This window comes from Staurois parvus, unplaced genomic scaffold (assembly GCF_062004578.1).
Source record: "Staurois parvus isolate SC_StPar_1 unplaced genomic scaffold, SC_StPar_1.0 ptg000297l, whole genome shotgun sequence".
NCBI classification, from domain to species: Eukaryota; Metazoa; Chordata; class Amphibia; order Anura; family Ranidae; genus Staurois; species Staurois parvus.
Genome location: NW_028318093.1, coordinates 6606921 through 6619190, shown reverse-complemented (window position 1 = coordinate 6619190; position 12270 = coordinate 6606921). Strand labels below are relative to the sequence as shown.

Sequence of the window (12270 nt, the reverse complement as noted above, 5' to 3'; positions counted from 1 at the left end):
GCTTCCCTGAAGAGGTGGGTTTTCAGGGAGCGCCTGAAGGTGAGGAGGGAAGGTGACAGTCTGATGGATTGGGGTAGTGAGTTCCAGAGGATGGGGGAGGACCTGGAGAAGTCTTGCAGACGTGCGTGTGAGGAGGAGACCAGGGAGCAAGATAGAAGGAGGTCCTGTGAAGAGCGAAGGGTACGGGTAGGGTGGTACTTGGGAATCAGGTTGGTGAGGTAGTTAGGGGCAGTGTTGTGAACGGCTTTGTAGGTCAGAGTGAGTAGTTTGAATTTGATGCGTTGGGCGATAGGGAGCCAGTGGAGGGATAGGCAGAGGGGGGTGGCAGAGGTGGAGCGGGTGGTGAGGTGGATGAGTCTAGCCGCTGAGTTCAGGATGGTCTGAAGCGGGGAGAGCCTGCACTGGGGTAGCCGGTGAGGAGGGAGTTGCAGTAGTCAAGGCGTGAGATGATGAGGGAGTGTACGAGTAGTTTAGCGGTGTCTGGGGTAAGGAAGGTGCGTATTTTGGCGATATTGCGGAGGTGGAGCCTGCATGTGTTTGTAAGTGATTTGACATGAGGTTGGAAGGAGAGGTTAGAGTCCAGAATGACGCCAAGGACCTTGGCTTGCGGGGCGGGATTGATGGTGGTGTTGTTGGTAGTGATGGATAGGATGGGGGGGGGGGGGCGCGGGCAGGAGGGAAGACGAGAAGCTCGGTTTTGGAGAGGTTAAGCTTGAGGAAATGGAGCGACATCCAGTCAGAGATGTTGTTTAGGAGTGATTCTTCTAAACAACAGTGTGTTGTTTACACTGTGATTAAAAGTGATTCAATTTTTTTTTTAAAGGGACAGTGCAAAAAAACAAAACATTAAATAATTAAAAAGTTTAAAGTGCCCCCGTCCCCCCATGTAGCGGTGAATGCATGCGTAGGCCATGCCCTCTTATGTAAACGGTGTTCTCAAACTACACACGTTAGGTATCGCCATGAACGTTGGAGCAAGAGCAATAATTCTTGCACTACCTCCTCTAACTTTACAGTGCTAACCTGTAGAAATTTTTAAAGCATCACCCATGGAGATTTTTAAGTACCGCAGTTTCACGCCATTCCACGAGCGTGCGCAATTTTAAAGCGTGACATGTTGGGTATCTATTTACTCGCCATAACATCCTCTTTCATATTTTACAAACAAATTGGGGTATATATATTGTTTTTGTAATCAAAGTGTATTTTTTTCCAATAAAATATATATTCATTTTTAAAGACTGCACGTTTTGGTTCTGGTTTTCGGCCAACTGCATTTTGAATTTTTGTTTTCGGCACCAGAATTTTCATTTCAGTATACCACTAAATATAATGTCAACATATTTTGTGTGATGAGCCCAACACCTTGCAACGCTCACAGGCCAGCCTGGATCCTTCTCTGTTCCCTGCAATCAGCAGGTCGCCAAGGCTCCGGAGTCTACTCCTGCCCCATGATTGAGCCCTGCTGTTGGTGAAACATGCTGGGGGTATGGCTTTGGCTGGAAGAGAGCAGTGTGTTGCCATTGTAAAACTTGGCTAAAATTGAATGTCCTTAGTATGAGACCCGTTATTTGGATGCTGAACTTATTTTGCACTTAATTTGAAGACTCTCTATTTAAGAACACCTCTGCATGCTGCTTAAAATAAAAAGGAATCAAGACTTTGGCTACTTAGGTAATTAACAGCAATATACAAAACACATTTCTCAACTCCTCCTGCACTGCTAATTAAAATTACAATCCCCCAAACTTCAGCAAGCCAGCACTCCTGAGATTCACAAGTCAGCTGAAAGTGCAGCAATCTTTATCCTAGCATATGTAAACCATGACATAAATCAAATAATAAAAGAGTATCAATGTGATATCACCACATTGGCGTACGAGTAGACAAAGTGCAGGTTGGATAGGATATGTTGGTGTCTGCTTTCACAGACACAAAAAGTTGATCTTTTCAGACAGTTTCCGGGTTTACCTTGTTTTTAACCTGTTCCCAGCTATCACATAATCTGGAGTCCATCCCGCTGGCTCCCAATCAGAACTAGAGACTGGGAGGTGTCTGTAACAGCTCAGAGCACAGAAACCTCAGTGGCCATGGACACGTGTGTAGTCTGTGGGTGTTAAGGCCCACCCTCCTTGCAGCTGCACATGTGTGTTATATGGCCATCAAGAGGTTTATTTTATCTATTTATTTCAGGTACTTATATAGCGCATTCAATTTACATTGCACTTTACAGATATATTGTACACTCACATAAGTCCCTGCCCTCAAGGAGCTTACAGTCTAAGGTACCGTATTTTCAGGCGTATAAAGTGACTGGGTGTATAAGACGACCCCCTAATTTTACATTTAAAACATAGGTTTTGGCCTATACTCGCTGTATAAGACTACCCCCCACTTCCGAGGCAACACCAGTTTTTTTTTTTAATAAAGTTTTATTGAATGACATTTTTCGAACATAACATACATTGATAAATGGAAGGCCAATCACAACAAGCCTGCTTGGATTGGCAAAGGTTGTAATAGACTGCCTCTCTGACTCTGGCCAATCTGAGCAGGCTTTTTACTAGAATACAGTGTATAAACATACCGTACATAATGTCCCCATTATTACATTTTAGCCCACTGGATATGTTTGTAGATTCGGCTACATACAGAATATAAGATCGTATTTACCTTTTGAAGCCGCTGGATGTGCTCTATAATACTGTGGCTTTGGCTACAGAACATCCCTGTGCGGACACTGTATGAACTGCGCTGAGCCAATCACGGCAAGCGGTGTATTCATAATTCGTATGCATAAAAAGCCTGCTTGGATTGGCTGAGTGAGAGAGGCGGTCTATTCAACCTTTGCCAATCCGAGCAGGCTTGCGGTGATTGGCTCAGTGCGGGACAGTGTCAGCACAGAGACGTTCTGAAGCCGAAGCTACATATCCAGCTGAAGATAAAGAAGCTACATCCAGCGGGGTAAATTATTCGATTAAATAAATTATTATTGGCAATCTTTCACTTGGAGATGTTGAAGATGTGCCCTCCATATTACCTCAGCTCCCGGGATGGACAGTGTTCCGGCATATACCCGGCGTATAAGACGACCCCCGATTTTTGGGGGATTTTTGTAGTGTGAAAAGTCTTCTTATACGCCGGAAAATACGGTACCTAACTAACATTCATAGACATACTAGGATCACTGTGGGAGGAAATCGGAGTACCCGGTGGAAACTCACGCATGCACATGGAGAACATGCAAACTCCAGGCAGGTAGTGCCATGGCTGGGTTCCAAATTGATGACCCTAGTGCTGAAAGTTGGAAGTGCTAACCACTTAGCCACTGTGAGGTTAAAAGCAGAACTATACATACTTCCACTCCAGTGATGTGGTGTCCTGAAGCTTCCTCACCAGCCATTGCTCTAGCAGTAATAAACCCCTTACACCATTGAGATTGAACAGCCTCTCATTCAGCTTTATTGTGTGGCTGTGTGGATTTTTATTTATTTTTAGAGATCTTTGGTTGAAGCAAAACTTCATTCTCTTAATCAACATTGACTATATTTAATCCCTATGCTGCTGGTATTAGTAAATAGATAGGAAAGTATATCATATGTAACTTGTATTAAACTTTTTTTTTTTACGTTTCTTCAGTTACTTTCTGGTTTCCAGCCCTAGGCAAATAATGTCATGTATCCCAGTAGGGAAAGAGGTTTTTTTTCTTCTCAGCTAAGCATATCCTGCATGCCTGAGCTAAGGGCAGGAGGATTCCAGACGTAAATGTTATTAGAATCATCTGCCATTACTCAAGATGGCCACTGCCACCAATGCTAGGGGGGATATTTTTCAAAGTGGCATCTCAGCATGGAGACATGGATGGACGGGAAGTTTGCACTGAATATTAAAAATGAATTAAACAGAATTTTTTTTGTTTTGTTGCTCAGATACAGTATAGGTTCACTTTAAATAGTTTCCTCCCAATGCTAGAGTTTAAAGATCTGTATATCACTATCATATCTCTTTTAAGTGTCTCTTCTCCAGGCACAAAAAGTTTCATTTGTGTAGCCGTTCCTCATAACATAATAGCTAAGTGGCTAAATGGCTAGCATTCCTGCCTGGCAGTACTAGGGTCGTTGGTTCGAATCCCAACCATGGCACCACCTGCCTGGAGTTTGCATGTTCTTCCTGTGCCTGCGTGGGTTTCCTCCCACACTTCAAAGACATGCTGGTATGTTAATTAGATCCTGTCTAAATTGTCCCTAGTATGTGTATGTATGAATGTAGGTTAGTGACCTTAGATTGTACGCCCCTTGAGGGTTAGGGACTGATGTGAATGTACAATATATATGTAAAGCGCTGTGTAAATTGACAGCTCTATACAAGTACCTGAAATAAATAAATAAGAAGAAAACACATGCATTATGAAAGAATCTTTATTACAAATTGATTGATTTTACATTTATGGACTTGTTATATATAAATCCTGTATAATAAAAAAAAATTATAATTATGGATGTGATATTCAGCTATGTCACTCTTATTTTTTGTAGTTATTATTTAGCAGCACTACATCACTTATTTATTTTTAATTTTCTTTACTATTGTGGGAACACAATTTGATGTTAGCAGCAGCCACTATCATCACACTATTTTTATTTTCCTTTCTGCTTGTGTGCATTTTGTTGTGGGGTTTTTTCCCTCTCTCTCATTATTGAGATAGTGCAGGGGTTTCACTCCTATATTCAACGAGTGTATACACTGCTTCCTCACTATAAACACTGCTCCTCTCCTGCCCCCTCCTTCCACACACTGCCTCCCCCACCCCCCTGCAAAGATGACCTGTCACTCATATAATATCACATAGAGGACTATTGGGCCCCTATATGATAGCAATAAAATCATAAGTATAAAAAAAAAACAAAAAATCACATTAAAAATAAAAAAACAAAAAATAAAAAAAAATGTGAAAAAAATTTGAGCCCCACATACACATAAAATTTCGGTTTTCGGCCACGTGCATTCTGCATTTTCGGTATCGTATTGGTTTCAGCACCAGAATTTTCATTGCGGCGCACCACTATTATTTATTCCAACTTCTATATAATTTATGACCAGGTAAACAGAACTGTGCCCAGGACAGAGCCCTTGCACACCCCACATTATTCAAGAAATATGCCACTGATCACCACCCTCTGGATACGCTCCTGCAACCAGTTAACTATCCAGGTACATACAATATCATCAATGCCAAAAGATCTTTTAAACCTTTTTTTGTTGTGGATAGAGTGGAGATGGATTAGAACTCCTGTCAGTTTTTATTGCTGTCTGTGTCCCCGTAAGGGAGATTCATCCTCTCCATTTGTCCTGTTTACTGTTATCAACAAAAGCAAAAGAAATCCAAAATTTTGGGATGACAGCAGATCACAAATAGAAAGGAAATCTCCCAATGGGAACACTAGTTTTGGTGACACACTGGGATTCCCTCAATTTGGAGGGATTTCTTCGCAGTTCCTGTTTTGACCCCAATGGGTTGCAGCTGGAGGAGAAAAAAAAAAAAAAAAAAAAAAAGATAGTTGCGTTTTCTTATGACGTTCACATTCTAGAACAGGGGTGGGCAAACTTTTTGACTTGAGGGCCGCAATGGGTTCATATATTGGACCCGGGGGCCGGACCAAGAGTAGATGAATTATGTGTATGTGTCATCCATAGTAAGTATAGTAATATTCCCCCATAGTAAGCATAGTAATTCATCCCCCATATAGTAATTCATCCCCCATATAGTAATTCATCCCCCCATATAGTAATTCATCCCCCCATAGTAATTCATCCCCCATATAGTAATTCATCCCCCATATAGTAATTCATCCCCCATATTAATTCATCCCCCATATTAAGTCCCCCCTGTGTCAATTCACTTACCTTTGCTCCGCGCGTTCCTCTCGCTGTGTCCCGCGCCGTTCCGGTGTAGCATGAAAATCTGTCTCCTATGAGGATCTGTCCCCCTCGACGTATCTGCGCATGTGCCAGTTTCAGACATTAGCAGCCGATCGGCGATCTCCGGCACATGCGCAGATACGTCGAGGGGGACAGATCCTCATAGGAGACAGATTTTCATGCTACACCGGTCTTCAGGGCGGACTGTGAGAGGAGCCTAGCTCCGCGGGCCGGATTAAAAGGTCCGCCGGGCCGTAGTTTGCCCATTGCTGTTCTAGAACATAGGTCCCCAAAGGTTACATTTATTTGTAAATGTATGTTACAGTAAATTTCAGTGGACTTTCCCACTCCTAAGTTGGACAAAACCTGAACCGAGTCCTATTTTGCTCGGGTAAAAATGAAAACAAATAAGGGGCTTCACGCACCTGTGTTATGTACAGATTCTCATTCCACGTTACTGCTTGGTCCTTCATGTATATCAGCATCAACAGGGGTTAGATCAAAAAAATGGAAACTCCATGATTTGCAGGTGTGAAAGGACGACATACTTCGCATTGAAAGCAGAAGTGATGTAACATTATTTTGCTTCCACTCTGCATTCGCTGCTAGTAATACGGAGTCATGTCAAAGCTTACTGAGCTTCAAAGATGAGGCCCGCTTAGCTGGTGCCTCTGTGACTGCTGCAAATGCGACTGCAGTGCTCAATCTTTGTCTTCACGGGACAGAGATTGAGCTCTGCTGTCACACTTGTTTTCTTATTCCTGATCAAATTCTGCGCAATACCCTTTTGTCTCTTTCAGTCGGTTGACCATGTTGACTGCGCTTATACTTAGACAACATTTTCCCGGAAACTGTATATGCCGTCACAACCTTTGATACAGTACCTCGCGACATGGCAAATAAATTGGCAACTTCAGTCACAGAGGCACCAGCTAATCTGCCACCAATGGTTTGCCCTATTTAAAGTTCAGTAAACTGTGACATGACTCTGTATTATAAGCAGCACCCCCAGTGAATGATGAAAGTGAAGCTTCCCACCTGTTAGTTAGGTGTCTCATCACACAGCAAAAGCAAAAAAAAATGTTACATCACTTCTGCTTTCAAACACAAAACATGCAGTCACTTTCACGCCTGCAAATCACGTAGAGTTTGCTTTTTTTGTCTAACCCCTGTATTTTGCCATCTACTGTGCCTTGTGCTAAACTAATGTTTGTAACTCTCCTACTAAAACAATAAAAAATGATTGTGAGTCCTCATGCACACTGGACATTTTTACAGCGACTGTTTTTGGCTGTTGACATTTTTCTCTACAGCTAGTAAACTCCCCAGCATGTTATCCTATATAAATAATAAATAAACCAGCGCAAACATAGACCTCTACACACCATCAATATATAAAGTGCATCATAATAATAAAAAATTAAATAGTGAAAGTCCACAGAAAACACCAAAAAAATTTTTTTGGCCGTGAAATATATATCAAGTGAAACAATTAGAAAAAATTTTGTGAAAAAAGTTTTTTTAGTGAAAAAAATGATTATTAATATCAAGTGAAATTCTTCTTTTCCAAAGAATCTTCAAATACACCAAAAGAGCTTCCACCTTTCACCCGTGAAACCAACATCATATACACTCACCAGATTTAGGTGAATGAGACGCTTTTTAGGAATTTAAGGGATCCTAAGCCCTCTTTGCTGTTCACTATTTTTTTCTCTTTCAAAAGGCATATTTATTTAAAACCAGCGTCATCCAGACAAGTAGTGAAACTATTTTTGCCTCCTCAGAACTCTCACATCACAGCCCAGCAGCTACACAGAGAAAGACATTCCACAGATCCCAGAAAATGGCCGCTGGAACGCACCGCTCGGCGTGCGTTCCACTCACCGGAATTTTTTGTGGATATGTTATCCTATATGTCCATACACACAGACTGTAATCAACATTTTTTGGCTGGGCTGTTTTTTGGCTGGAAAAACCCCCCAGAACTAGTGGGTTTCTAGAGAAGTTTGTTAGCTGTAAAAACACTCTAATGCTGAACAACGCAGCAAAACACGGTAAACCAGCTTTTTTGGACGTTTGCTTGACCAAAATAATATTTTTTTTTTTTGGTAAAAAAAAAAAAAAAAAAAATCTCTAAAAAATCCAAATACGAAAAAACACGGCAAAACGCGAATACAAGAACGCTAAAAAAACTCACGTTTTAACGTGACTTTACACAGCTAACGTTACCAGCGTTATTAAAAACGCCCAATGTGCATGAGGACTGAAATTTTTTTTTTTTTGTTTTTAATTTTGCTCTGAAATCCCAAGACAATTCTTTGCTGCTCTCTCTTCTCCATATGGCACACAGACACAAAAAAGAAAGGTTGAGTCAATTTTTTACCATTTTAACTGGTTGCCAGTGTGATTTCTATATTGTCAGCACCTGTTATTGATACATATTACAGGAGCATCACAAACTTGGAATTATTTTATTTCTTACAATTTTAAGAAGACAATTTTGTCCAGTCCATTTTTGGGGTTTTGCATGGAATGTTTCAGATTTGGCTTTTTGTTTCTCCACTTTTTTGTGTCATACCAATACAAATAAAAGAAATAAACATGAGAATGCCTAAACATCTGTAATTGCATCAATTTTCTGGGGGTAGTGGAATCTGACAGAAATGCAGGGGTGCCAGTATTTTTGGCCATGACTGTATTCCTATAGCCTGGCAGGAGTAAACAGGCTTTAGTCTATTTACACCCATCCACCTGATCTGCTATAATATAAAAAACAAACAAAAAAAAAACCAACCAGAAACAGATCAGTTCTCCTATGTCTAGGCCACAGGTGTCAAACTGGCGGCCTTCCAGCTGTTGCCAAACTACAAGTCCCATGAGGCATTTCAAGATTGACAGTTACAAGCATGACTCCCAAAGGCAGAGGCATGATGGGACTTGTAGTTTCACAACAGCTGGAGGGCTGCCAGTTTGACACCCCTGCTCTAGGCGGATCAGAAGGCAGTCAGGTGTAAAGGGACAGCCGTTTACACCTAACTGCTCATAGAGCAAAGCAGGCTGTGTCAGCATCCACTCTGCACAAACTGAATGGACCTGCCATCTGCTATTTCTGATCAGCGGACAGATCCCCCACTCAGCACAGCAGATCTGCCTAGGGTTGCCACCTCACCCTTATGTAATTATTATTTGTTCGGTTTTAAAGAGATGAGGCGGTAACCCTAGATATGCCCCCTGGGAAAGGGGCATTACACACAATAAAAAAAAACGTTTTGGTTTTAGGCTCCATTCACACTTGAGCGACTTCAAAATCATGCGCTTCTCATTGAGACTTTGGATGAGTGCGACTTTGGCTTTGACCGGGGATGATTGCCTTTGCTGTACAAAGTCGCATGTATAACCTTCAGATGCAGCTTTGGAGGGTTTACATTGAAGTCTATGGCCCTCAAGTTGCATGAAAGTTAGACCAAAGTAGTGCAGGTCACGTTGCAGTGACTTGAAGTCACACAGATATGAATGGTACTTACTGGGGAACATGGGATGCGACTTTGGTTCTAAAAGTCACAAGACAAGTCACACAGGTATGAATGGGCTCTCACTATAAAAGCGGCACAGTGGCTTAGTGGTTAGCACTTCCGCCTGGCAGTACTCAGGTCGTTGGTTCGAATCCCAACCACGGCACCACCTGCCTGGAGTTCGCATGTTCTCCCTGTGCCTGCGTAGGTTTCCTCCACGTACTCCGGTTTCCTCCCACACTCCAAAGACATGCTGGTAGGTCAATTGGCTCCTGTCTAAATTGTCCCTAATATGTGTATGAATGTAAGTTAGGGACCTTAGATTGTACGCCCCTTGAGGGTTAGGGACTGATGTGAATGTACAATATATATGTAAAGTGCTGCGTAAACTGACAGAGCTATATAAGTACCTGAAATAAATAAATATAAGACCGGTCCGGCAAGAATGGCCTTTCAGAAGTCCGTAGACTATCACATGTAGTGCAAAGACCACATGTACGCAACGCCTGGCATCATGCATCATAGTGCGAATGGGCCCGCAGGCTGGGGCCACACTTCAGCTTCCATATTTTATGAGCGTCTGTACATGCGTTTTCAGACTTGCGCATTTTTGTTTTAACCAATGGAAAGCATGTGCCTAGGAGAAGGAGAGACAAGAAATCGCACGTTTTCCAGGCGCTCTCATTGAAGTTTAAAGGAACCGAGAACATACAACTCCGCGCCAAAAAAACCTCAAGGACTTCTTCCTGCGGCACGGCGCTCTGGTGTGAACAGGACCATAGGATTCAATGGGAACCTTCATGGGGAGCATAGACACGATTCCAGAGAAACGACTCTGATGGCAATAAAATGTCACTTTCTCTTCTCAATGTCACGAAGAATAGTGAGGAGGAAATGCACAGACCTCCATGACAAGTATGACCAGGGAGAGGGGTCTGGTCTGTCCTGTCCCAGCTGTCACCCCGTACATGGATCATTACATCAGCCCGCCACTCACCGTCCAGCTCTAGGTCCGCCTCCTCCGAGTACTGGAACACCGGGGGCCCCTCCGCCTTCATCACCACCTGAGCAGAGGAGCGGTCTACCGCGCTCTCCCCCATACCTGGAACACCCGGCTCCTACCACACACCGACCATTCCCACACAGCACACACTCCAGCAACTTCCACACTTCACCATAGACACCGCAAGGAGCAGGCTAGAGCGCCCAAGACTTCCGCCCCTGGATGGCCCTACAAGCGGAAGTCTGACCGCACAACGGTGGAGGCACGGTGTATCCTGTACACTCCCCTCACATCTTCAGAACATCAGTGAATCCAATACGGAGAAATGGATTGCAGAACAAGAAGATATTTGAAGGGGCAGCGCTGATGTCCTGGGAGAGTTTTCAAAAGTGCCAACCACAGCATGGCGGCGGAAGGTTCCATTGGGCGACAGGTATCACGTGGTAGGTTTCCATGGCAATGAAGACGCTTCCGGGACGCAGAAGAAAGAGTTCTGATCATCTGGTCAATGTTTTGGTAAGATCGTGTACTTGTTATTCCGGCTACATTTCATCATCACCATCATAATTAATTGTTTATTATTATTGTTATCTGATTTTATTTGTTTTGATAAAAAAACGATATAAAAAGGGGAAAGAGTACAATGGGGGTTAAAATATAAACAAAGAATGGGAAATACACAGAAAAAAAAATTGGGAACAACACAGTTTTGAATCAGAGGGACAACTCACACTTCCACTGATTTGTTTTTTCTTTTAGATAATGGCTTGATTCACACCTATGCACTTTGCATTTGATCTGTTTCGGCATTGCATTTTTGATGCATTTGCGGCTTTTTTTCTTGTTGCTAGGCAGATTTAAAACGCAAAACACATCATAAACTCAGCAATAACGCAGCAAAAATGCACTACATGTTTTTCTGCGTTGCCATTGAAGTCTATAGAACAAAAAATGCAACATTTTGCGGTAAAAAAAAAGTCCCTGACCCTTTCCAAAAAACGCTCGGGGTGAAAATGCACAGGTGTGAACATGTCCCATAGGAAACCATGTTAAATGGACTGTAGTTCGTTAGCGGAAAATGCTTACCCTAGGTTCACAGATAAGTGTTTTATGCAGTGTTTTGCAGAAATGCATTACAGTCCATTCAACATGATTTCCTATGGTACATGTTCACACCTGTGCATTTTCCCCCCGTGCATTTTTTGGAAAGGGTCAGGGACTTTTTTGAACACAAAAAGTTGCGTTTTCTGTTTTATAGTCTTTAATGGAAATGCTGCAGAAAAGCATCTATTTTGCTGCATTTTGCATTTTAAATCTGCCTAGCAACAAGAAACTTTTTTTAACCGCCTCCCACCCGCCATATAAGGTAATGACGGGCGCAAGGCAGATCTCTCATTCTGGGAGATCTGGTGTGCTGTGTCCCTCGGACACAGCAGATCAACGGAAAGAGCCGAAGATGTCAGCTCGGTCATGTGATCAGCTGTATCCAATTCCAGCTGATTGAATGTAAATAGGGAAATGCCGGTTATCAGCATTTCTCTCCTCATGAGCAGTCACGCTGACAGCTCGAGAGGAGAGCCGGTAATCGGCATCCCTCAGAGGGGACATGTACACTGATGATCAGGGCACTGATGATCAGTGTGCCCTGATGATCAGTGTAGCCCCAGTAGTGCCACCTGTCAGTGTCCATCAATGCCAGCTGTCAGTGCTTATCAATGCCACCTGCCAGTGCCCATCAGTACCACATCAATGCCAGATATCAGTGCCCAGCTGAACTGCCTTTCAGTGCCACCTATCAGTGTGCATCAGTGCTGCCTATCAGTGCCTCCTAACAGT

The 12270-nt window shown here is 42.8% G+C and overlaps 2 protein-coding genes across 4 annotated transcripts in view; one reads left to right on the top strand and one right to left on the bottom strand.

Moving 5' to 3' along the window:
- The window catches only part of EIF2AK1 (eukaryotic translation initiation factor 2 alpha kinase 1), a 66778-nt gene extending 56147 nt beyond the window's left edge, over window positions 1–10631 (bottom strand). The window contains exon 1 of the mRNA XM_089682757.1: window positions 10429–10631. Within this exon, the coding sequence (XP_089538883.1) occupies window positions 10429–10531 (103 nt within the window). The 5' untranslated portion in view covers window positions 10532–10631. The remainder of the gene's footprint in view (window positions 1–10428) is intronic.
- The window catches only part of RSPH10B (radial spoke head 10 homolog B), a 64624-nt gene continuing 62782 nt past the window's right edge, over window positions 10429–12270 (top strand). For all 3 annotated transcript variants that reach the window (XM_089682756.1, XM_089682755.1, XM_089682753.1), the window contains exon 1: window positions 10429–10950. The gene's annotated coding sequence lies outside the window, so the exon portion shown is untranslated. The remainder of the gene's footprint in view (window positions 10951–12270) is intronic.